The 26,113-nt window shown below is 47.1% G+C and overlaps 1 protein-coding gene across 9 annotated transcripts in view; it reads right to left on the reverse strand.

Annotated features, from left to right (window-relative positions):
• MTCL1 (microtubule crosslinking factor 1) overlaps nt 1–11,733 on the reverse strand; it is a 129,150-nt gene extending 117,417 nt beyond the window's left edge. For all 9 annotated transcript variants that reach the window (XM_007517158.3, XM_060200681.1, XM_060200680.1 and 6 more), the window contains exon 1: nt 10,439–11,733. In XM_007517158.3, the coding sequence (XP_007517220.2) occupies nt 10,439–11,479 (1,041 nt within the window). In that variant the 5' untranslated portion in view covers nt 11,480–11,733. The remainder of the gene's footprint in view (nt 1–10,438) is intronic.
• Between the last annotated feature and the right edge of the window lie 14,380 nt (nt 11,734–26,113).

The following is a 26,113-nucleotide window of genomic DNA, read 5'->3' on the forward strand; positions in this document are numbered from 1 at the left end:
GGTCCTTGCGCACTGTAATATGTGTGTTCAACCAGGTGCACACCCCCACCCCCTCCCCCACCCCCCCAGCTCTTTATCAAGCTCATTGTCACTCCGTAGTCTGGAAAGCACACAATGGCTTCCCTGGCCACCTTCTCCTTCTCTGACTCCTCTGGCTCTGCTCACCTGGTTCACTTTTCTTTTCTTTTTTTTTTTAAACCTCATCATTTCTTTTATTTATTTATTTTTTATCATTGGATAGAGACAGAGAGAAATTGAGAAGGGAGGTGGAGGGAGAGAGGGAGAGAAAAAGAGAGAGACCCGCAGCCCTGCTTCACCACTTGTGAAGCTTCCTCCCTGCAAGTGGGGACTGGGGGCTTTACCTGGGTCCTTGCGCACTGTAATGTGTGCACTTAACCAGGTGCACCACCGCCCGGCCCCACCTGGTTCACTTTTCTTTCCACTTCTTATCACCATCTAATGTTGCTCTCTGCGTGTCACCCACAGGAAAGAAACTCCTCTGAGCATCTCACAACTCTTTGCATTTACAGCTCCTCATGGTTGTGAGCTAGACGGCAGACCCTAGTAAATATTTGTGAAACGAATAACAAGAGCATCAGTTAACAGAAACACTGAAGCATAAAGACGGCGAAGCTGGACACAACTTCCCCTTTGTTCCAGTCTTTTCTCGTGATTATGACAATGTCTTCCCAAGTAGCTGCAGTATGTGGAATATGAATTCTATCAAAAGAGCACAAAAGATTCTATCAAGGAACAACTTGGAAGAAGAGAGATGAAGGAGACGTTCTAGGACGCGGCTTGGTAAATGTGACTGTTGAGGTTCACACACCTCCCGTTTATTCTGTTTCATTAACACGAAGGCTCAAGAAACTGTCTCTCTTAAATTCAGACACCCTTCCTGATGAGTTCTCACTGTCCTCCGATTTTGTTTCTTCTTGTACTGCTTCTTCTTAAACCTGGGGACTTACTGGGTCAGGGACAGAGGCTTATGTATCAGATTTTCATGCCTGAGGCACTGAGGCCCAGGTTTAATCCCTGTTACATATCTTTTAATCTCCACCTTCCCTCTCAATTTCTCTCTGTCTGATCAAATAAAAGTAACAAAAAATAAATAAAATAACAAAAAGTAAGTAACAAAAAATAAATAAAAGTAAAAGATTTTTTTATGTATTTACTTATTTCCTTTTGTTGCACTTGTGTTTTTTTTTATTGTTGTAGTTAAAGTTGTAGTTATTGACGTCGTCATTGGACAGGACAGAGAGAAATGGAGAGAGGAGGGGAAGACAGAGAGGAGGAGAGAAAGACAGACACCTGCAGACCTGCTTCACCGCCTGTGAAGTGACTCGAACCGGGATCCTTCCGCTGGTCCTTGTGCTTAGCGCCACCTGCGCTTAACCCGCTGTGCTACCGCCCGACTCCCCAAAAGATAAAATCTTAGTACTGAAAACATTGTGAAGTTGCAGCAGAAGCAGTGGCTCAGCAAACAAGACCTGCATGCCTAGTGTCCCGAGTTTAGTCCACCGGACCACAGATGCAAGTGTGCTGTTCTGTGGCCTTCTCTCGTTCAAGTAAAGAAAGATGTAAATGATGATGTCAGCAAAAATCTTAGGAGATAGAAGCAAGTCTTGTTCATTTTCTTTTTCCTCTTGTGTAGCAAACTCCCCTATAATTTTTTTCTGGTGGGAAAACTTGCTGAAAATTAAGTGCTGCTGGGCTGAGCAGAATGGACAGACTGGGCCCTTCAGGGGACTGGAGAATTTCAGAAAGGTTCTTGCCAACTTTATCTGCTGCGCCACCACCTGGACCACTTTCTCTAGCTTCTTGCCAACTTCAAACAAGAGGTTGCTAGTGATGCCCAGCCCCCATGCCGAGGCTCTGATGTTGCCATGTGGGATCTGTGCCCCAGACCCAATCCATGCAAGAGAAGACTAACAGAAGATAAGATAATGGTGATAGCTTTGAGGGTATTGATTTTCTTCTGGTAAATACTGGAGATTTAGTTATGAATCTTCAAAACTGAGGTTAAGGGTCAGGAGATAGCATAGAGTTTCTGCAAAAGACTTTCATGCCATACTTTTAACGATGACTCTTTATAGTCACTATCAGGCCACCCCTACAGCTGGGGCCCTAATCGGAGAGTCCTGAGATTCCCAAACAGACATGATGGGCCTAGCCCTCGAATAAATCCCTCTCTCCATTGTGGTGAAGCAGGGCTGCAGGTCTCTCTCTCTGTGTCTCTCTCCCTTCCTACCACCTTCTTCCCTCTCAATTCTCTATTTAATAAATAAATTGATTAAAAAAATGTTTAAGTACCTTTATTGGAAAAAAAAAAAGAAGAAAGCTTACCCATAAAAGCAAAAGCCATTAGTGCCTGAAATCATTTGTTTACTCGAAACACGAGTTTCTTTTTTAAAAAATATTTATTCCCTTTTGTTGCCCTTGTTTTATTGTTGTAGCTATTATTGTTGTTATTGATGTCTTCATTGTTGGATAGGACAGAGAGAAGTGGAGAGAGGAGGGGAAGACAAAGAGGGAGAGAGAAAGACAGACACCTGCAGACCTGCTTCACCGCCTGTGAAGTGACTCCCCTGCAGGTGGGGAGCCGGGGGCTCAAACCGGGATCCTTATGCCAGTCCTTGTGCTTTGTGTCACGTGCGCTTAACCCGCTGCGCTACCGCCCGACTCCCGAAACACAAGTTTCTAAAATGTAAGATATAGCTGTGAGATAGAAGAGTCAGGGCTGGCAAAATGACTCACTTGGACACTGTGCTGCTTTCCATAAATCCAGCTTTGACCCTGGTCTCTATCACACTGAAAGAAGTTTCTGTGCTGTTGTATCTGTCTGACTGTCTGCCTCTATCTCTCTCAAAAAAAAAAAAAAAAAGTAAGATACAATTTACACATACACAGTTCTCTAGTTTTCAGACTTTGTAACAAGACGGTTCTTGTCAATCTAATGCAAAAAGAGGGGGAAGGGCAGGTTACAGTGCACAAGGACCCAGGTTCAAACCCCCAGCCCCCATCTGCAAGGGGAAAGTTTCATGAGTGGTGAAGCAGGGCTGCAAGTCTCTCTCTCTCTCCAATAAGTAATAAAATAAAAACAAGGTAGCTGAAACCTCACTCTCAAATCACTGAGTTGGAGAGATTTACAGATGTAATATTTGGGAGGATAAATAATCACCAGCATTACTTCCACTGGAAGGAAAACTAGGGAGAAACCATCGCTGCATGTGGCTGAATTCTGGCTTTTCTATCTAATTTGATCTCAGTTTGAAGAAAAGAAGACATCCTTTCTAAGCATTTCACCTTCACTCACCCTGAAAGAACCTGGCTGGGAACACAGCACCACCACCCCCATCCACAAGGAAACCACACCCATGCTGGCGATGTGGCCCAAGTTTTATATCTAATAAATGAAATCCAAACTGCAAAGCCAGACTTTCTGGTTCCAGACACAACCTATTTCCAGTAAATACTACACATTATTTGAACATAGTATACAACCAGAGTAAATGATAGGTTTAAACTGTCTAGTATCCGGTAGGAGAGCTAGTATATAGCTTATACAAGACGCTTGTCCGAGGCTCCAGAGTCCTGGGTTCAATTTCCCCAACCACCACAACCCAGACTGGGGCAGTACTCTCGAAATGAGAGAGAAAGAGAGAGAGAAGGCGGGGGGCGGGGGGGGGGGAGAATAAGACTGTACACCATCTACATAAAATAATAAAATCAGGTTAACTCTTAAGAGTTTACAACTGTCAGTGTACTATACAGTCAGTCCTTAAATAGTGCTGCAAGGCACTCTTACCCCTATTTTTAAATGAGGAAATTGAGAATCTAAAAATTTCAAGGGTTGGGAGTCTGGCGGTAGTGCAGCAGGTTAAGCGCACATGGTGCGAAGTACAAAGACCGGCATAAGGATCCCGGTTCGAGCCCCTGGGCTCGCCACCTGCAGAAGGGTCACTTCACAAGTGGTGAAGCCGGTCTGTAGGTGTCTCTCTTTCTCTCCCCCTCTCTGCCTTCCCCTCCTCTCTCCATTTCTCTCTGTCCTATCCAACAACAACAACATCAATAACAACAATAATAACTACAACAACAATAATAAAAAATAACAAGGGCAACAAAAGGGAAAATAAATATATTAAAAAAATTTCAAGGGTTTCCCAACACCAGTCTAGTTTGGAGATAGGACAAATTCAGTGTTTCACCTCTTTTCATATAGCCTTGAAAAAAAGCACCTAAAAAAAAAGTTGTTATTTCTTTATTTTTTAATGAGGGAAAAATATACAGAGAGCCTCTGGCTTATAGTAATGCTGAGGATTGAGCCTGAGACCTTAGAACCTTCCCTCTTGATTTCTGGCTGTCACTATCCAATAAATAAAGACAACAATTAAAAAAAAAAAATCAAAGATAGGTGGTAGCACACTTGGTTAAGAACCCACCTTACAGTAGGCAAGAACCAAGTCCTTGGTCCTCACCTGCAAAGGAAAAGCTACAAGTCAGTGTCTCTCTCTCTCTCTCTCTCTCTCTCTCCCTCCATCTTTCCCCTGCTCCGTCTCCCCATTCCCTCTCAATTTCTGTCTCTATCTGAAATAAATAAGAGTATCCCAATAAAAGCTTGAAGGTAATTTTTATCCACAAATCTAAAATAAGAAACTAAATCCATGGGGTTCTGGTGTAAATGACAAAAAAAATCCTGATCATACTGGTGATTGTGTTCAGATGTTAACCTCCTTTAAACAACTAAAATCAATAACCGGTTCTATTTTAATAACCCCTCTTTTAAATAGGCCCGATCTGGGTAGCAGAAGCAGCCGTCTGCCTACTGTTGCAGTAATTCCATCTTCTGGGAGTTGCAGACAGAAACTACTGTCTGCTGTAATATACAAATAATCCACCTCATGCCCCTCGGGACAATGGAAATGTTCTCTGCAGAGCTCCAGCTGCAGCTCAGAAAGCTCGGTGGCGGCTACGTCTGTTTCCAAGAGGCAGACATCCACCCCACAGCCGGTGGGCTCTCCGTTTGTCCTGGTCTACACTGTGGGCACCTAAGATTCCTACGGGATGAATCAAGCAAGATGTTAAGGAAGAACAGAAGAACTGTCCCTGATAACCCTCCCCAGGGAAGGGGAGGAGGAGCAGCCACTCGGGGGTGGGAAGGAGGAGGTGAGGCACCTGGGCTGCTCAGAACAGCTTGCTGTTCTCTCAGGGAGAGGTCTCTGCTGCCCGCCCCCCCCCCCCAGCCTCACCGTGACCTGTCTACACTGAGTGAGACCAAGGCAGTCACACTGAACAGAACTACCCAGAGCTAGGATCACAGAAGACTAACTTCAAAGGATGCCATGGCTGGGTCGGAGGTGATGCCCTGCTGCCTATAAAATGCAAAAGAGGGAGTCGAGCTGTAGCGCAGCGGGTTAAGTGCACGTGGCGCAAAGCACATGGACCGGCATAAGGATCCCGGTTCAATCCCCCGGCTCCCCACCTGCAGGGGAGTCTCTTCACAGGCGGTGAAGCAGGTCTGCAGGTGTCTGTCTTTCTCTCACCCTCTCTGTCTTCCCCCTCCTCTCTCCATTTCTCTCTGTCCTATCCAACAACAACAACAATAATAACTACAGCAACAAAACAACAAGGGCAACAAAAGGGAATAAATAAATAAAATAAATATTTTTTTAAAAATGCAAATGACCGGAGTCGGATGGTAGCGCAAAGCGCAAGGACCGGCCTGAGGATCCCAGTTCAAGCACCTGGCTCCCCACCTGCAGGGGAGTCGCTTCACAGGTGGTGAAGCAGGTCTGCAAGTGTCTGTCTTTCTCTCCCCTTCTGTCTTCCCCTCCTCTCTCCATTTCTCTCTGTCCTATCCAACAATGAACGACATCAACAATAACAATAATAACCACAACGAGGCTACAACAACAAGGGCAACAAAAGGGAATAAATGAGTATTAAAAGGATAAATTTTAAAAAATGCAAATGACCTCCCAGAGCCATCCCTTAGGAGAGCACTCTCAAAGGCTGCAGTGCTGTCTTCCCTTGGAGCTGGTCCTGACTGCTTTGTGTTTTAACCAAAAATAATTCTTCTGAAATAACTGAGAAAAGAGAGTAAAATGAAGTGAATCTTCTTCACAAATAACCCTCTCCTATCTGCAGGGCATCAGCACGCTCTTTGGGGGATGCCATGAGGGTATCGCCAATCATGTTTTTTTAAAAAAGCATTTTCAAAATAGGCCAACACACTGAAAGTGGTTAAATCCTTCTGAAACCAATAGCCAGTTCTATTTTAATAACCCCTCTTTAAATAGGCCCAATTTGGGTAGTAGAAAGCAGCCGTCTGTCTACTGTTGTAATAATTCCATCTTCTGGGAGTTGCAGACAGTGAAACAGCAGCTAGAGGTGTCTCTCCCCTCTATCTTCCCCTATGCAAAATAAATGTATTAAAAAAAAAAAAATCCAGGACTGTTGTATGTCCTTCCCAAATTGAATATAGTATAGTAGTAATTTAGAGTAGCTTAAGATTTTGAAAAAGAAATGTACTGAGCTGTCAAAAAAAAGTCATGGTGCATTTCTGCATTGAAAAATACATCATGAGGGTGGGGGTAGATAGCATAATGGGTATGTAAAGACACTCTCATGTCTGAGGCTCCGAAGTTCCAGGTTCAGTCCCCCATACAACCATAAACCAGAGCTGAGCAGTGCTCTGGTAAAAAAAAACAGCAAAAAACACACACACATAATACAGTAATTTCTGACAACATTGTAATTCAGTGTTATTAGCAGTTAGTAGCAGCCTCCTTCAGACTTTTTTTTTTCCCCTTTTGTTGCCCTTGTTTTTTCATTGTTGCTGTTATTGATGTCGTTGTAAGATAGAACAGAAATGGAGAGAGGAGGGGGAGACAGAGAGGGAGAGAGAAAGACACCTGCAGACCTGCTTCACCGCCTGTGAAGCGACTCCCTTGCAACCAGGATCCTTATGCCGGTCCTTGTGCTTTGTGCCACATCGCTTAACCCGCTGCGCTACCTTGGGACTTTGGAGCCTCCAGCTTAAGAGTCTCTTTGCATAACCATTATGCTGTCTCCCCTCAGCACTCTTTCAGACTCTCTCTACCATCACAGGAAAGGCCTGGGGATGGGTTCGGGCAGGGAACATAACTGGCAATGACATTCTCTCCATAGGAAATGGCAACAGAACATTTCCCACAAGCCAAACATTGCCACTGGGGTTTCCATCATCACTTATATGTGAACCAATGGAGAGGAGCTTGGGATGTGGAACGGGGTGGCCCTTCCAACTTAAAAAAAAAAAAAGAAAGAAAGAAAACAGAGGTAAAGCTACACACTGGGTATATTTTGAGTTAAGAAAACAATTGTAAAGCAAGCTTCCTTCTCTGTGAAAAGCAGCCTTGATGGAAAGAGATGCAAACAGATGCATTGAAAAGAGCGAAGGCAACTGCAACAATAAAACAACAGGGCAACAAGAGGGGAAAAAAATATATTAAAAAAGAAAAAAAAAGGGAGGAGTCGGGCAGTAGCGCAGTGGGTTAAGCGCATGTGGTGCAAAGTGCAAGGACCGGCATAAGGATCCTGGTTCGAACCCCCGGCTCCCCACCTGCAGGGGGTTCATGAAGCAGGTCTGCAGGTGTCTGTCTTTCTCTCCCCCTCTCTGTCTTCCCCTCCTCTCTCCATTTCTCTCTGTCCTATCCAACAACATCAATAATAACTACAACAACAAAAGAACGAGGGCAACAAGAGGGAATAAATATTTAAAAAAAAAAATAGAAAGACAGAAAAGAGTGAAGGCTTGGGGGTCAGGCAGCGGCACACCAGGTTAAGGGCACATAGTATGAAGTGCAAGGACCTGTGCAAGGATCCCGGTTCAAGCCCCCGCTCCTTACCTGTAGGGAAAGCTTCCCAAGTGGTGAAGCAGGTCTGCAGGTGTCTATCTTCCTTTCTCTCTCTACATATATGTGTGGGTCCCTTCTCCTCTCAATTTCTCTCTGTCCTATCCAATAAAATGGGGGGGGGGGGCACTAGGATTCTTAGTGCAGGCATCAAGCCCCAGCCATAACCCTAGAAAAGAAAGGGGGAGGGAACCAAAAAACAAATCACAAACAAAAAAAGAGCAAAGACTCTGGAGACAAGGAAGATAGAAGCCGCACCTCCTACTAGCTGCACAACCTTGGGCAAGTAATTCAAGTTTCCTGGGCTCTGTGCATCCTTGTCAGTAAATCTGGGGACAAACATCTACCAGCAAGCAAACCCTCTACTGTGAATATGAACTGAAGCTTTAAATATACCACATCAGAACCCAGGATCTGACACCTGTTTTATGTATCTACTGAGAAGCTAAAAGGGAAAAGATAAAGCAAATGCCCAGTTGCCCAGTAATAAACCTGAATGATATCTGACTACCTATCTTTAGATCAGCAATGCCAGGAGGGGTATCTTGTCTTTAAGATAAAATCAGTTGGGTGGTAGCGCAGTGGGTTAAGCGCAGGTGGTGCAAAGCACAAGGACCGGCATAAGGATCCCAGCTGGAGCCCCCAGCTCCCCACCTGCAGGGGAGTCACTTCACAGGTGAAGCAGGTCTGCAGGTGTCTGTCTTTCTCTCCCCCTGTCTTCCCCTCCTCTCTCCATTTCTCTGTCCTATCTAACAATGACGACATCAATGATAACAACAATAATAATTACAACAATAAAAAACAAGGGCAACAAAAGAGAAAATAAATAAATAAATATTTTTTAAAAAAATAAAAGATAAAAGGTAAAATCAGTGTTCTGCTTCTTAACCATCATGGTTTGAATAAGCACCCCTCACTCAGACGCACAATGACGGGGCTATGCTAAAGGCTGGGGCTGCCAAAATGAGCAAGGTGATCTTTCTCTCCAGCCCTCGGCTTGGAAGCAGACTGGGAAACAGACTGAGGACTTGGCATAAACATTCACAGTAGGGTCTCATACTCCCACAGTTGCCCTTTCTTTTCATTAACTTTGAATTCCACTTTCTCCTTTCCTACTCAAGAGAAGGTGGCAAAAACATCTCACCACAGTCCCAAAAGCTCTGTTTTCTCCCTCTCTCTTCTGCCTTACTCTTTGTGCAAGTTAAATAATGCTGGGGGCAGCTCCAGATAAGAGGTTTTGGATTTAGAAAGAGCCAGCAGTTAACTGTTTGGAACAGGACATGTCGCCACTATCCACCTTCAAAGTCCAGGTTCTTGATATCACCGGCCAAAACCTGGGCCTCAAATCAGGTGCATCTTTTGCTGAGAACATAGTATAAACCACATGGACAAAGGAGGGAGAGCCCGCCCGCTGGTTTGGGAGAATATATTGCATTTTAACCAAAATGTGAATTGATTTATACTACTGAGACTATTTATTAACCTGAAGTTACAATAAAAAAAATAGTACCCTAAATACATCCCCTTTCTTAGTTTCTTTCAAGTCACCTGGATTGTCCTGAGGCCTCCTTCCAGCACTGTCTAAATCCTGCAAAGCCAACCCTTGTGCTCAAAAAACAAACAAATAAAAAGGTGAAGTCAGACTGAATTGTCCCAAAGCTTGCAAGAGCCAGTGGCTGTTGCCAGTACGCCCTGCAGGAAAATACTCAGAGGTTGGGCATCGAGACTGCTGGCTTGTGGAGGGAATCCAATGACCTCTCCTAATACAGAAAAGCCGGGCTCAGGGACACTTCCGAACCAGCAACACAAGTGTCCCTTAAGCCAGGCTGGAATCAAAGGACCCCTGGACTTAAAATGTTGATCATCGAAAATGGCGAGGCTCTCTCTGTCTGTGCGGTCCAAGCCTGTAAGGGAAACAAGCGGAGCAGCAGGCTCTGTGACCTGCAGAAGCGGCAGGTGCAGGTGGGCCAGCAGCACCTCCTTTCAAACTGACACACACGTGGCTGGGACCTAAGCTCTCCTGGGTCACAAATAGCCCGCTTCCGGGGGGGGGTGGTTCGGAATAGCATAATGGTTAAGCAAAGAGACTCTCATGCCTGAGGCTCCAAAGTTCAGCCCCCACACCACCAGAAAAAGAAAAAGAAAAATTGAAACACAAATAACCCGCTTCCACCAGTAGAGGGGCGGTGGCGGAGGGCGGTGTGCATCCGCTGAAGCACTTAAATTACGATTCCAGCCGCCTTTACTCCAGCAATTCAAAAGGGGGGTGCGGAGCGCGGCAAAAAAAAAAAAAAAGCCTCTTTGAGAAGAGAAGCCTAGACATGTGGAAACCAGAGCAGTTGAAGGGGTGGAGGCCAGACCCAGGAACAGCTCCAGCGGCTTCCTCCAGGAGTCGTGGCTTAAGATCCCAAAGCCCAGTGTGCACGAGGGTAGCAAACGGGAGGGTGCGAGGAAGGGAGAAAAGAGCAGAGCAAAGAGGGAGGGAGAGGAGAGGAGAGGAGAAGCCCCGGTCGGGGCCCGGCGGGACGGGGCGGGGGGCTCACCTTGAGATAGTCGTTCTCGGAGCGCAGCTCCTCCACCTCCCGCTGCAGCTCCTCCTCCTCCTCGGCCGCCGGCACCCAGCGGGCCCGCTCGCCTGGGCCGCCCTCCTTCGGGGCCCCGGGCCCCGCGCGCTCCCCGCCATCCGCCCCCAGGCCCGGCCCCGAGCACCCCGCGGGGCCCCCGCCGCGGCCGCTCCAGCCCCCGGGCCAAGCGCAGGCGGGCAGGGGCGCGGCGCGCAGCAAGGGCAGCTCGGGGCTGCGGGGCGGCGGCCCCCGGGCGGCGGGGCTGGGCGTGGGGGCTCCGCGCTCGCTGGAGCCGGTGCCGGACTCGGCGTCGCTGCTGGCGGCGGGCGGCGGGCGCTGCTCGTCCGACAGGGGCTCGGAGGCGCAGTCCGAGAGGTCGGAGCTGCTGTCCGTGTGGCTGATGCGCGAGCCGGGCGCGGGGCAGCCGGCGGCCGAGGCCACGGCGAGGGTCGCGGCGGCGCCCGGGGCAGCCGGGGGCTGGGTCGCCGCGGCGCGGGCCGAGGCGCGTTTGGGCTTCCGACCCTTGGCCGCGGCGGCCGGTGGTTCGATCCCGGGCGACGGCGGTGGCTTCCCCGCCCGGGGCAGCGGCTCGGCGGCCGCGGGGCGCGCCGCCCTCCTGGGGCCCGGAGCGGCCTTGGTGCCGCCCGCCACCCTGGCCGCCACCCCGGCCCCCGGCGGCGGCTTGTCCTTCGCCCCGGGGGCGCCGCCGCTGCGCCGGGAGAGGCGGCCGGGCGCGCCCAGGGGCCCCGGCGAGGGTGGCGCCTTGCCGGCGAGGTTGGGCGAGCGCGGGGCGGCCGGCGTGGCGGCTCGGCCGGGCGAGGGGGCGGCGGGCGCGGCGGGCGCTGCGGGCGCGGCGGGGCGGGCCCGCAGGTCCTTGAGGAAGGGTCTGGCCGGCGAGGGCGCGCGGTGCAGGCGCCTCCGCTCGGCCAGCGGGTGCAGGTGGTGGTGGCGGTGCGGCTGGCCGGGCGGCTGCGTCTTGGCGTCCGGGGCGCCGCCGGCGGGGCCGCTCAGCGTCTCCATGGCCGGAGCCCGGGCCGCGCGCGGCAGCTCGGGCGGCGACTGCTCGGGGCGGCGGCGGGGGCGGCGGGGGCGGCGGCGTGCAGCGCCCCCGCGCGCGCGCTCATCACCGGCCCCCGCGCCCCCCGGAGCAGCCCCGGCCCCGAGGAGCCCACGCAGCTGCGTCTCGGTCCGCTGAGGTCGCGAGCTCTGGACTTGTCCCCGCACGGCGGCGTGGCGGCTCCGCGCGGCTCTCACGCCCTCCAGCGGCGCCGGGGCGCGCAGGTCCACCGCCGCGCTGCCCCGCGCCCCCTCCCCGCGCCCGTGCCCCGTGCCCCGTGCCCCGCGCCCCGCGTCCCGCCCCGCGCAGGTCCGCTCCCCGCAGCGCCCGGCCCCGAGCTGCACGCGCGCCCGGAGCCGGTGCGCAGGTCCCGCCCGCCGCCAGCCGCTGGGGTGGGGGTGCAGAGGGCGGGGCCTGCGCGCCCTTGGGAGCCCGTTGTGTCCCCGAACCCGCGCCTCCCTGGGACCCTCTCGGAGGCCTGCGGGGCTGGACGAGCAGCTGAGAAGGGAGGAGGAGTAGCGGAGGGGAAGTGAGGGGGGACAAAGGAGAAGACACCGGCCACTGCCACGTGGGGGGGTGGGGGGCTGGGAGAGACTGGAGGGCCGGGAGGCATGGGCGGGTCCCTCTGTGGTGTGGGCCGTAGGGGGTTGGGGGGTGGGGTGGCACTAGCTAGCCCTCTGCTAACATCCCTCGAAAATAAAGTGAAATAAATAAACCCGGTTTCTCCGTCTGACCCCTGCCTCCCTTGGCCGGTGCCCGAGAGCTCCTTTAAGAATTAGCGGGCCCCCATGCAACTATCGCGTCCATTCGGGCTGGGCGCGCCCCAGTTGGCACCCACCTTCCCCCAGCCCCCAACACTCCACACCCTCCTCCCCAGTGGCCTCCCGAGCCCCGGGGAAGGAGGAGCTGCTGTAGAAATAGGAGATGCAGCTCGCCAAGCTTAGGGTCAGAAAGGGAACTCACATTTATAGTTTGGGCTCGGAGCCAGGCACTGTTAGACATTTCATAGGCATTGTTTCATTTAATCATCACGGCAAGCCCGAGTTGGAATTACTGCCTTCTTTAAGAATGAGGACACAGAAGCAGAGTGCTGGTGAGGTCGCTTGCCCCAAGTGCCCTAGTCCTCAGTCTGTGGCCGAGCTGGGATTCACACCCAAGTCTTCAGAGAATCAGACGCTTGCACACATAGCATTTGAACCAAGGACCTCGCTTGAATAAAAGCATATACTAGGGGGCAGGCGGTGGCGCAGCTGGCAAAGCACACACATTACAGTGCGCAAGGACCTGAGTTCAAGCCCCTGGTTCCCACCTGCAAGGGGAAAATTTCACGAGCGGTGAAGCAGTACTGCAGGTGTCTCTCTGTCTCTTTCCATATCTTTCCCTCCCCTCTTAATTTCTGTGTCTATCCAATAATAAAGAAATGAATGTATTTAAATTAAAAAGCATATACTGCCACCTGAGTGTAGGGGAGGATTAAATCAGCACATGTGAGAAAAACTCTACTTTTCAAGAATAAAATACAGTTTATATCCTAAGTGCTGAAATGATGGGCAGTCGGGCCCATTCTGGCGTCTAGACTCGGCTTTACAATAAGGCAAAGGAGTAGGTAATAATTACAAGTTCCTACGGTTGCACTTACCTTGACCTGGGCAACTTGGCGCTTTCTCCTGGAGAGAAAGGACTTGCCAGCACCGGCCTACAGGTGGGAAAGTAGACAGGGTAGAATTTAGAGGTGTGCTAGAAAGGGAGTGGGCAGAACCAGACAGCCTGCCTGCAATCCGGGCATTATCTTAGAATCTAAAAGAGGATTTCGAGCGAAACTAATCTTACGTATTTAGAAATATTCCACAGGCAAAAACTGCAAGTAAAAGGGGCTGGAGTGGTCCGGGAAGTGGCACAGTGGATAAAGCTTTGGATTTTCAGGCATGAGGTCACGAGTCCAGTTCCGGGCAGCACATGGACCAGACTGATGTCTGGTTCTTTCTCTCTCCTGTCATTTCTCATGAATAAATCAATAAAATCTTTTTTAAAGGGGGGGGGCTGGAGTAGGAGGTGTATTATTAGTACGATGGCAATAAACACTAGTGGGGGAGGAGGCAGCAATAGTAGGAGTTGGAAAACGGGAGGAGGGGAGTAGAGATGTGAAAATCAAAAGGAAAAAAATAGACTCCAGAATTGATGTTCTCACCCACAAATCACCCTATTTAGTTTACCTCCTTTAAATAAAAGCAGGATAGAGGCTCAGCAGTGGCGCAGCAGACTGAGCACATATATTAGCATGTGCAAGGACCCAGGTTCAAGCCTCTGTCCCCACCCACATGGGGAAAGCTTCATGAGGAGTGAAGCAGGGCTGCAGGTGTCTCTCTGTCTTCCCTCCTTTTCTCAATTTCTGTCTGTCTCCCTAAATAAGTAAACACAAATAATAAATAATAATGAAGAGTCTTTTCAAAAAGCAGGATGGGGCCGAGTGGTGGCGCACCTGGTTGAGCGTACATGTTACAGTGCTCAAGGACCCGGGTTCGAGCCCCTGGTCCCCAGCTACAAGGGGAAAGCTTTGCAAGTGGTGAAGCAGGGCTGCAGGTCTCTCTCTCTATGTGTGTGTGTGTGTGTGTGTGTGTGTGTGTGTGTGTCTTCCTGTCACCCACTTCCCTCTCAATTTCTGGCTGTCTCCATCCAATAAATAAATAAAGATAAAAAATTAAACCTTAAAAAAAAACAGGATAAAGTGCTTCTTTAAAAATCCAATAATAGTGGTTCCTGGAAGAGGTACAGTGGATAAGGCACTGAACTCTAAGCATGAGGTCCTGAGTTCAATACCAGGCAGCACAAGTAGCAGAATGATGTCTGGTTCTTTCTCTCTCTCCTATCATTGCTCGTAAATAAATAAATAAATAAAATCTTTAAAAAAAAATCCGATAATACAGGAGAACTTTTCTCCCAGAAGACATCCTGTCTGCTTTGCCCTCAGACCCTCCCATTAGGTGTTGGCCACGCCCTGTGACTGGGCTCTCTGGGGACACTGAAACCTCATCTGCTCTCCCGCTGCCTCACGGTTTCATGAGTCATTTGTCTGTATTCCTCTGAATATGTGGGAGCACTCACAGATGCAGTCTGTGCTGCATCTCCTTTGAAGCTGCTTCTAATAAGACCTCAGACATACATACGGAGTAAGTGGGGGAAAAAGGATACCAGTGAGGAACAGGGTCATAATGGGTACCCTGTCCTAAAACCCAGCTCTAGCATCTCTCCCCCTAGAGGGCACTGTAACTCTCTCGGAGAGGCTGTCTATTAATCCCAAAGGAGGGACAGTGCAGAGCACATCTGTTTCAGATCCAGAACCTTCACCCTCTACCTCTTCCAGAGACCCAAACACACATATCTGAATAATTATGCCCAGGGTTCTTAGCATAAGCTTGACAGCTCTTCATACAGTATAGAATCACTTAAAAGGTGTCTTCAGGGGAGTTGGGCCGTAGCACAGCGGGTTAAGCACATGTGGCATAAAGCACAATAACTGGCCTAAGGATCTCAGTTTGAGCCCCCGGCTCCCCACCTGCAGGGGAGTCGCTTCACAGGCGGTGAAGCAGGTCTGCAGGTGTCTGTCTTTCTCTCCCCCTCTCTGTCTTCCCTTCCTCTCTTGATTTCTCTCTGTCCTATCCAACAACAGTGACATCAATAACAACAACAACAATAAAAAAACAAGGGCAACAAAAGGGAAAATAAATATTTTTAAAAAGGTCACTTCAGGGGCTGGCTAGTGGCGCACCCCGTTGAGTGGATGTTACATGTTACAGTGGACAAGGATCTGGGTTCAAATCCCCAGTCCCCACCTGCAGTGGGGAAAGCTTTTCGAGTGGTGAAGCAGTGTTACAGATGTCTCTCTGTCTCTCTCCCTCTCTGTCACCTCCTTCCCTCTTGGTTTCTGGCTACCTCTATCCAATAAATAAAAATGAAGATAATAAAAAAATTTTTGAATCACTTTGAAACTGTTCCAGTAAATTAATCTTCCCAAAATAATACCCAGATGGCCACAGTATATGCAGTCTCCTTTTTTTTCAGGTAATAACCCAGACAAAATGTAGTCTCTGGATTATTGGCCTGGTAATTATTTCTGCTGGTCTTTGACAGGAGGTATTCAATAATGTTCTTTGTTTTCCTAATCCCCAGTAAGTTGCAAACATAGAGGTATCTGTCCTGTTGCATAAGAGATGCTTTTGAAGTTACATGTGATTTTAACTTTTGTTGTTTAATCTGAAGGCACTGTCAGGAGAGTTACTATTTAAAGTAGACTCAGGGAGCTTTCTTCTGGAAAACAATAACAAAATTCAGTTTGGCTGTGCCTGTTTGAGTCTGTCTGGCCTTAGGTCCAACCCTTGCCATTCTCCTTATCTGTTCGCACAGGAGAACTACCCATCTATGTGGGTTTTCCAGGCTCCTGGGTTTGCTGGTTGTGTTTATTCAGTAGGCGTGGTATCAGGAGTTGTAGCAGTATGAATAGCACCAGGACACTTCTTACCTTCTCTCTGCCTCAGATGGCTTCTTCCAGCAGTCACCAAGTTGCCTTTGTGGACTGTTTGATTTGGGTTTCAGCTTTCATTGGGTAACCTGCTCCCTCTGATACCATCAAGACCCACTCTCCATGAATGAATGTGGGGGTAGTGGTTTCCTTCTTCTTCTTCTAGCATTTGCCCTTCTTCGTTAGCCAGTCAGCAGCGTCAGGTTGAGCCTGATGTAAAGTTTCGAGACCTCCGTTGAATCTGGAGAGGTTTCCTGTGACTGCAAATCTCTGGCCTACTTCCCTGTCCTCTCGCTTTTTGGTTTTTCCCTAGCACTGACGCCAACTCTCTACCTCGTAACCCCTGCATTGTTCATATTTGCTCTAGACGTCAGGCTTCTGATTTTCTTCTATTTCTGCAGAGGCTCAGGTTCAGGCTTCGGGGCTGTAGGAAACCTTGCTGTAATAGTAATAAGTAAAAGTTTTTGAAAGATAGAAGCAAAGAGGCAGAGGCAGAGAATTAGAGAGACCACAGCAATGAAGCTTCCTTTAGTGCAGTGAGGGCTGGGCTCACACGAGTCACACACATGGCAAAGCAGTACAGTACCCCATAGAGCTGTTTCTTCAGCCCAGTAAGGATTCTGTGCGTGCCTCCTGCAGCCTCCTTATCAAACTGCACTGTGATATGATGGCAGAAGCTAAGACTTCAACCCAACTTCAAGTCACTTACACTTTGTGTGACCACGGGGAGGGTATTATCATCAACATCACTGTCACTATTATTCAGCTCCACTGGAATAACTGGCAATGGTTCAGAATGTTAGCAAACCATACTTGGCTGCAATGGAGTTAGAAAGATAGTCCATCCGGTGGGGGAGATAGCATAATGGTTATACAAAATGACTGTCATGCCAGAGGCTCCAAAGTCCCAGATTCAATCTCCCACACCACCATAAATCAGAACTGAGTAGTGCTCTCTGGTTAAAAAATGAAAAATAAGTGGCACACCTGGTTGAGTGCATATGTTACAAGGCATAAGGACCCAGGTTTGAGCCCCTGGTCCCCACCTGCAGGGGCAACACTTTGCAAGGGGTGAAACAGTGTTACAGGTGTCTATCTCTCTCCTTCTTTATCACCCCTTCTCGCTTGGCTTCTGACTGTCTCTATCCAATAAAGAAATTAAAATAGGGCGGAGGTAGATAGTAACATAATGGCTATGCAAACAGACTCTAATGTCTGAGGCTCTGTTGAGTCCCAGGTTCAATCCCCCACACCACCATAATCCAGAGCTGAACAGTGTTCTAGTTAAAAAAGAAAGAAAAAAAAAATATATATATGGGAGTTGGGTGTTAACTCAGCAGGTTAAGCGCATGTGGCACAAAGCACAAGGACCAGCATAAGGATCCTGGTTCAAGCCTTTGGCTCCCCACCTGCAGGGGAGTCACTTCACAGGCGGTGAAGCAGGTCTGCAGGTGTCTATCTTTTTCTCCCTCACTCTGTATTCTCCTCCTCTCTCCATCTCTCTCTGTCCTATCCAACAACAATAACAACAATAATAATTATAACAACAATTAAAAAAAGACAACAAGGGCAACAAAAGGGAAAATTAATAAGATTTTAAAAAAAGAACTGTCACTGTCATTGGGGTCATCTTCTACAAAAAATAATAATAAAGTAGTATATATATATATATTTATATAGGATGAAAAATTGAGGGCAGGGGTAGATAGCATAATAGTTATACAAAGAGACTCTCATGTCTTAGACTCCAAAGTTCCAGGTTCAGTCCCCTGCACCAACATCAGCCAGAGCTGAGCAGTGCTCTGGAGTTTCTTTCTGTGCCCTTCTCTCTTTGTATCTCTCTCAAAAATAAAATAAATAAAATACTTTTTAAAAAAGAACTCAAGTGAGGGCAAGGGGAGACAGCATAATGTTTATGCAACAGAGACTCTCATGCCTGAGGCTCCAAAGTCCCAGGTTCAATCCCCAGCACCACCATCAGCCAGAGCGGATTAGTGCTCTGGTAAAACAAACAAACAAACAAACAAATAAATAAACAAATCTAGTCTATGTCTATACAATTATATAAAGGGAAACTTTTTTTTGCCTTTGACTCACTCAAAAAAAGAAAACCATTATTAACTCGGGACTTGCTCCTATGCCTATCTCTTCACTGGCAGACTGTCTATTTATTTTACTAGAACACTGCTCAGCTTTGGTTTACAGTGGTTCAGAGAACTGAACCTAGGACCTTGGGAGGCCCAGGCATGAAAGTCACTTTGCATAGTCATCATGCTATCTCCCACCCTAGGCAGAATTTCTACACTCTCAAAATCTTACCCACCTGGTACATATCTAGTTCCAGTTCTTTCTCTTATTTTTTACATTTGTAGATAAACCTATGTTTATGAATGTCAAGGTGATAATTGTCTAATTTATCAGACAGACTTTTTTTTCTTCTCCCCCCACTCCTCTCTTCTCTCTCCAGGTCCTGATGGAATTGGAGTTCAGAACCCTCTGGTCATCTTCCCTTAACTTTGACTCCTCTGGGAGTATAGAGCAAAAGTCTTCTTTATAAATGTATCTATTTATTTTTAATATTTATTATTATTTTTTAATTTATTTATTGGGGAATTAATATTTTACATTCAACAGTAAATACAATAGTTTGTACATGCATAACATTTCCCAGTTTTCCACATAACAATACAACCCCCACTAGGTCCTCTGTCATCCTTTTTGGACCTGTATTCTCCCCCCCCCCTTTTTAAAGAATATTAGCAATCACTTTTCTAACTTTATTTATTTTTATATTTATTTAGTTAGCTATTCCCTTTTATTGCCTTTGCTGTTTTATTGTTGTTGATGATGTCCTTGTTGTTGGATAGGACAGAGAGAAATGGAAAGAGGAGGGGAAGACAGAGAGGGGGAGAGAAAGATAGACACCTGTAGACCTACTTCACTGCTTTTTTTAATTGTTGCTGTTATTGATGTTGTCGTTGTTGGATAGGACAGAGAGAAATGGAGAGAGGAGGGGAAGACAGAAGGGGAGAAAAAGACACCTGTAGACCTGCTTCACCGCCTGTGAAGCAACGCCCCTGCAGGTAGGGAGCCGGGGGCTCGAACCAGGATCCTTACGCCAGTTCTTGTGCTTTGTGACACCTCCGCTTATCCTGCTGCACCACCGCCCAGTTCCCAAGAGCAAAATTCATTATGTGATGTAGAAGGTGGGAGTTCTGGCTTCTGTAATTGTTTTTCCACTGGGCATGGACATTGGCAGGTTGATTCAAACCCCCAGCCTATTTCTTTTTTTTTATTATTATTTATTTATTCCCTTTTGTTGCCCTTGCTGTTTTATTGTTGTAGTCATCATTGATGTCGTTGTTGTTGGATAGGACAGAGAGAAATGGAGAGGGGAGGGGAAGACAGAGAGAGGGGGAGAAAGAGAAACACCTGAAGACCTGCTTCACCGCTTGTGAAGCGACTCCCCTACAGGTGGGGAGCTGGGGGCTTGAACCGGGATCCTTAAACAGGTCCTTGCGCTTTGTGCCATCTGCGCTTAACCTGCTGTGCTACAGCCTGACTCCCCCCCAGCCTATTTCTGTCTTTCCTTAAATGGTTAGGGCTCTTGAGAGGTGAGGTTCCAGGAAGCATTGGTGAGGTCATCTGGCCAGGGAGTACAGGATGAAATTGTAATAGCATCTGCTGAAAAGTGGTAAGATAGAAAGCAGGACAAAGTGTTTAATGAACAGAAGCTACAAAGGAGGAATAGAGAAGCTGGAAATAGGGACTTTAGAGTGGAAAGAAGCTAGGAAGCCTATTTTAGGTATGTTCCAGGGGGCTCATGACTTATAGTAATTTTTGCTAGAACTTGGTGGCTAACCTGCAGGTAGACTAAAAGTACTGTCTGGGAAGATGGTGTCAGAGTTGAGAACAGGACTTAGAAACCTAGATGAGGGCAGAGAGTAGCTCCCAAACTTGAAGAAAACAAAGAAATATATTTAACTACCATATTGATCTGATCTGGGACACATATCTATTTCATATTTAGCAAAGGAGCCTGTATAACTTCTGAGTCCTTGTCAATCTGTGTTCACAGTCCCTGGTGACAGCTGGGAACATTCTAGGCTGCACTCATTTCAGGACCAGTTTTCCTCAAGTGGCAGAAGAATGACCCAGCCTCCCTTCGGAGAGCGGCGCAGTCCCTTCCATTGGTGACTCATAGTGAGGATACTGTCCTGAAGAAGCCCACAAGAGGGCTTATGATGACATTCCTGGGGGAAGTGACCAGGAATCTAGGTCCACAGTGCAATCCTAGGATTTCCTGACCAGGGCCCCAAGTGATGGGGTGGCCTGGAAGTGACCAAGAAGGTCATCATAAGTGAGCCAGTCTCTTGCCCTTTTCCAGCTTTTATAGTCCGTTCTTTACTTGACAATCTGAGGCTTTCACACAGTTGTGAAAGTACTGATCATGTGGAATCGGGTGGTAGTGCAGCAGGTAAAGCGCAGGTGGTGCAAAGCTCAAGGAACCTCGTAAGGATCCTGGTTTGAGCCCCCAACTCCCCACCTGCAGGGGAGTCGCTTCACAAGCAGTGAAGCAGGTCTGCAGGTGTCTGTCTTTCTATCCCCCTCGCTGTCTTTCCCTTCTCTATCCATTTCTCTCTGTCCTATCCAACAACAACAACAATAATAACTATAACAATATAAAAAAGGCAACAAATAAATGTTTTTTTAAAAAAGAAAGTATTGATCATGATTTGTTGTATCTAAAGTGGGTGATAGGTTTATGGGGTCTGGCCTCAAGTTAGGGAGGAAATACACCTAGGGTTTTAGAGGGTCCAAGCTAACTGTGAGTTTTACTGCACTTACTGGTGTGGTGTTTCTTTTTTGAAATAAGTTATTTTATTTTGTATTTTTCATCAGAGCACTGTTCAGCTCTGACTTATGGTGGTGTGGGGGATTGAACCTGGGACTATGGAGCCCCAGGCATGAGAGTCTCTTTGCATAACCATTATGCTATCTACCCCTGCCCTCTCCTTTGCATCATCTTGGATGAAATTTGAGGATATCGTGTTGAGTGAGATAAGCCAAAAAGAGAAGGACAGATATCAAATGATCTCACTTATTAGCGGGACTTAATAAAGTAGACGGGGAGGGAGAGCACAGAGTGAAACATGGACTGGACATGGTGTATTGCACCAAAGCAAAGGACTTTAGGGAGTCAAGGAAGGAAGATGAGAGGGAGAAAACTTTGGGGGCCTATTGAAATTATACATAATGAAATTGTCTGTGTGTGTCAATGACTGCACTGTAAAGCATTAATCCCCTTAAAAAAAAACAACATACTGTGCTTGAGTAGTGCAGTGAGCTAAGCGCATGTGGTGCAAAACACAAGGATCCCCGTTCAAGCCAGGTACAGCTGAGTCACTTCACAGGTGGTGAAGCAGGTCTGCAGGTGTCTGTCTTTCTCTCCCCCTCTCTGTCTTCCCCTCCTCTCTCCAACTCTCTCTGTCCTATCCAACAATGACAACATCAATTACAACAACAATAACAACAAGGGCAACAAAAGGGAATAAATAAATATATTTTTAAAATATTGTGCTTATGTGTAAAACTGCGCTATAGTCTGATATTTATATTTTCTCAAAATCTGAATTAAATCCTAATGTCCTGAATGATGATGGCCTTAGGAGGTAGGCCTTTGAGGAAGTTCTTAGCTTATGCCCGCTGAGCCCTCATGGACAGAATTAATACCTTCACATGAGATGCTAGAAGTTCCTTGCCCTCTCTTGCCATCTGGGGACGTGGTAAGAAGATAGCAATCTGCAGCTTGGGGAGGGGTTCTCACAGCCTGACCATCTCAGCACACTGGCTGCGACTTCTAGTCTGCAGAACCGTGAGAAATGAATTTCTGTAGCTTCTAAGTTACTGTGCTGTCATGTCATATCAGTCTGAATGGACCAAGACAAACAGTTCTTGTCTCAGATACTGATAAGCAGATCTTTGTTACCTCTGTGAATGTTTTGCTTTGGGAGGATGTTTGGATTTTGTAAAGCATATGAGTGACAATTTTCTGTCCTATCCAACAACGATGACATCAATAATAATTATAACAATAAAAAAAACAAGGGCAACAAAAGGGAATAAATAAATATTTTTTAAAAAGATTTTATTTATTTATTCCCAGAGAAGATAGGCAGAGAGAGAGAAAGAATCAAACATCACTCTGGTCCATGTGCTGCCGAGGACTGAATTTGGGACCTCATGTGGCAAACGCTAGAAGAAGAAGGGACCTCATGCTTGAGAGGCCAGTGCTTTATCCATTGTGCCACTTCCCAGACCACAAAATAGGAATTTTTTTTCTTTTGTCTCCAGGGTTATTGCTGGGGCTCAGTGCCTGCACTCCAAATCCACTGCTCCTGGAAGCCATTTTTCACATTTTGTTGCCCTTGTTGTTACCCTTGTTGTTCTTATTATTATTGTTATCATTGCTGCCATTGTAGTTGGATAGGACAGAGAGAAATGGAGAGAGGAGGGGAAGACAGAGAAGGGAAGAGAAAGACAGACACACCTGCAGACCTGCTTCACAGCTTGTGAAGTGACCCCCATGCAGGTGAGGAGCCAGTGGCTTGAACCGGGATCCTTACGCCAGCCACCTACGCTTAACCCACTGCATTACCACCCAACTCCCAACAGTAACGTTTTAAACAAAAGTTAATTCAGTTAGAAATTATAAAGGAGAAAATGAAGTATTGGAATTATATATATATGTGAATAGAAACAGAAAGATGGAAGGGGAAGATAGAAAGGGAGAGAGACAGAGACACCCGCAGCACTGCTTCACCACACTCGTGAAGCTTTTCCTCTGCAGGTGGGGACCGGGGGCTTGAACCCAGGTCTTTGTGCACTGTGATGTGAGCACTTAACCAGTGTGCCACAGCCTGGCCCTGGAAGCATATTTGTTTGTACCAGAGCCCTGCTTAGCTCTGACTTATGGGGGTGCTGGGGATTGAACCTGGGACCTCAAAGCCTCAGATATCAAAGTCTTTTGCATAATAATTAGACTGTTTCCATGCCAGCCTATGTCTTTAATCTTTTTAATCAGGTAGAAGCTGACATTAAATAAACTGTAATCTACTTGCCAGTTTAAAGAGTCTAAGGTAAATGTGTAATTTTAACCATCGGTGTGAGCTTATCTGCAATTCGCTGTAGGTCACTTCTGTTTATTTTTCGGGCAAAATGTGAGTAATGTACGTAAAGCAATTTAAATAAGAGAAGAACATTATAATTAAGAAGGTTAACACGATGGAATAAATATGTCACACATTAGTAACATACCTAATTACCCTTTGGGGGGGCAGAATAGTTAGGAGTTAATCATGTTAAATGGTTTTCAGTGTGATGATCTAGAATTTTGCATTTCATATTTGCCCTTAGAATCTCATGCTTTGACAGGTGAAAGAGATCTTAGAAAATATTTACAGTTCTTTCCTCTGTTGACTGCTGTTTAGGAAACCTCAAACTTGGTACTCGCAGAACGTTCTTCTGAAGTTCTCCCTTCGAGAATTATGGTGATTATACATTTATTATTCAGACCATAGAGTATCTGTGAATGAATGGAGGAAACATTAATAGTTATACGAAACACAGGCATGAACTGGATGCTGGCTGGTGACTCCGGCTAAGTGATCAGCCTGTGATTAACGAACATTCCTCAAGCTGAGAATATCTACAGACTGAAGAGATGACTCACTTTTACACTAAGGACACATAGACACTTCCATTTTGTTGACTCTTTTTAAAAAATATTTATTTATTTTCCCTTTTGTTGCCCTTGTTGTTTTATTGTTGTAGTTATTGATGTTGTCATTGTTGGATAGGACAGAGAGAAATGGATAGGAGGAGGGGAAGACAGAGAGGGGGAAAGAAAGACAGACACCTGCAGACCTGCTTCACCGCCTGTGAAGCGACTCCCCTACAGGTGGAGAGCCAGGGGCTCGAACCGCCATGCTTACCCTGGTCCTTGCGCTTCGTGCCACATGCGCTTAACCCGCTGCGCCACCGCCCGACCCCCTTGTTGACTCTTTCAATTATCCCTGGGATAGAAGATTGCAAAGAAATCCCCACAGCCTGTTCATCCACTCTTTTTAAATGTAAGTACATATTCATTCAAAGATATATACTAAGCACCTTCTTTTTTTTAAAAAAAAATTATTTACTTATTTTCCTTTTTGTTGCCCTTGTTGTTTTTCATTGTTGTTGTAGTTATTTTTTGTTGTTATTGATGTCGTCGTTGTTAGATAGGACAGAGAGAGATGGAGAGAGGAGGGGAAGACAGAGAGGGGGAGAGAAAGACAGACACCTGCAGACCTGCTTCACCACCTGTGAAGGGACTCCCCTGCAGGTGGGGAGCTGAGGGCTCGAACCCGGATCCTTATGCCAACCCTTGTGCTTTGGGCCACGTGAGCTTAACCTGCTGCGCTACCACCTGACTCCCAAAGCACCTTCTCAAATGTGATGTTATGTGTAGATATATGGCATCTTTATTTTTTCAACGTATTGTTATCTATTATTTATTATTATTTGCTATTGTTGTCTTTAGGGTTTCACAACTCTGGGAGAGGGAGACAGTGACAAAAACAGCACTGGGGGGCTGGGTGGTGGTGCACCTGGTTGAGTGCACGTGTTACAATGTTCAAGGACCCAGGTTTGAGCCCCCAGTCCCCACCTGCAGGGGGAAAGCTTTGTGAGTGGTGAAGCAGTGTTGCAAGTGTCTCTCTCCCTCTCCTCTCAACTTCTCACTGTCTCTTTCCAATAAGTAAATAAAGACAATAAAAATAAATAAAACAGAGCTGGGTGGTGGACAGGGGGAGACAACATTGCATCAAATCTTCCTCCAACACAGTGAACATGGCAGAGCCTGTGCAGTGACCAAGTGAATTGGCTTGTTGACCCTGACATTCGCCTTTATTGGACTTAAACCTATAGTGGAAAATACTCTAAGAGAAAAGCTGCCCTTGATAGACATTGACGAATAAAATAAAATCCCATCAATTCCTTTTGATTTCCTATTTCCTAATTCAGACACTCCCTCTCCTCTAAATCTCATCCCAGACGAAATAGCCACTCCTCCTTTTTGGATCCAGATAACTCATTGAACTTCCCTCAGCTACCGAGCAACTTTCCCTGCCATCTACACTTCTGTGTTCCTAGAATCTGGCTTGGCTTTCAAATTTAGGCCTGGTGTGCTCCTGTAAAACATAAGCAATGTCACCAGACCCCCACAACTAGCTGGGTCATTCTAGCGCAGTGACGGAACAAGACAAAAGCAAGACCAGTCCCCGGTTTTGTCTGAATACAAAGAAAATGCAAAGAAATTCTATTTATTTATTTTTAAAAAGATTTTATTTATTAATGAGAAAGGAGGAGAGAAAGAAAGAACCAGACATCACTCTGGTACATGTGCTACCGGGGATTGAACTCAGGACCTCATGCTTGAGAGTCCAATGCTCCATCCACTATGCCACCTCCTGGACTACTTAATTAATTTGCCTCCAAGGTTATCGTCGGGGCTTGACGCCAGCTCTACGAACCCACTGCTCCTGGTGGCCACCTCCCCATTTTATTGGATAGGACAAAGAGAAATTGAGAGAGGACAGGAATATAGAGAGAAGTGGGGAAACACAGACACCTGCAGACCTGTTTCACCACTTGTGAAGTGTGCCCCCTGCAGGTTGAGAGCGGGAACTCCAACCCGGATTCACTTAACCAGCTACACCACCGCCAGGCCCTGACAGACATTGTTTTAAAACACAAACTTCTCTCTCCCAGCTACGCTCCATGGCAGTGGCTTCTTATCAGCATCCTTTTAGCCTTGCTCTAATCTTCCCTCCTGCAAGATCGGCTGAGATACCCCAGCATAGAACTACTCCCTCACACTTCCTTACTGACAGCATCCAATCCACAACAAAGCCCCACTTTGTTAGGCTCTTCCCCAAACCATTTCACACAAGTCCAGCCCGTGTCCTTTCTAACTGCCTCCGGCTGGGGCTCTCCAAGGTGTCCATTCTCCCTTGGTTTCATTGGTGCTGAGTTCGCTCAG

Source organism: Erinaceus europaeus, chromosome 10 (assembly GCF_950295315.1).
Source record: "Erinaceus europaeus chromosome 10, mEriEur2.1, whole genome shotgun sequence".
Taxonomy (NCBI): Eukaryota; Metazoa; Chordata; class Mammalia; order Eulipotyphla; family Erinaceidae; genus Erinaceus; species Erinaceus europaeus.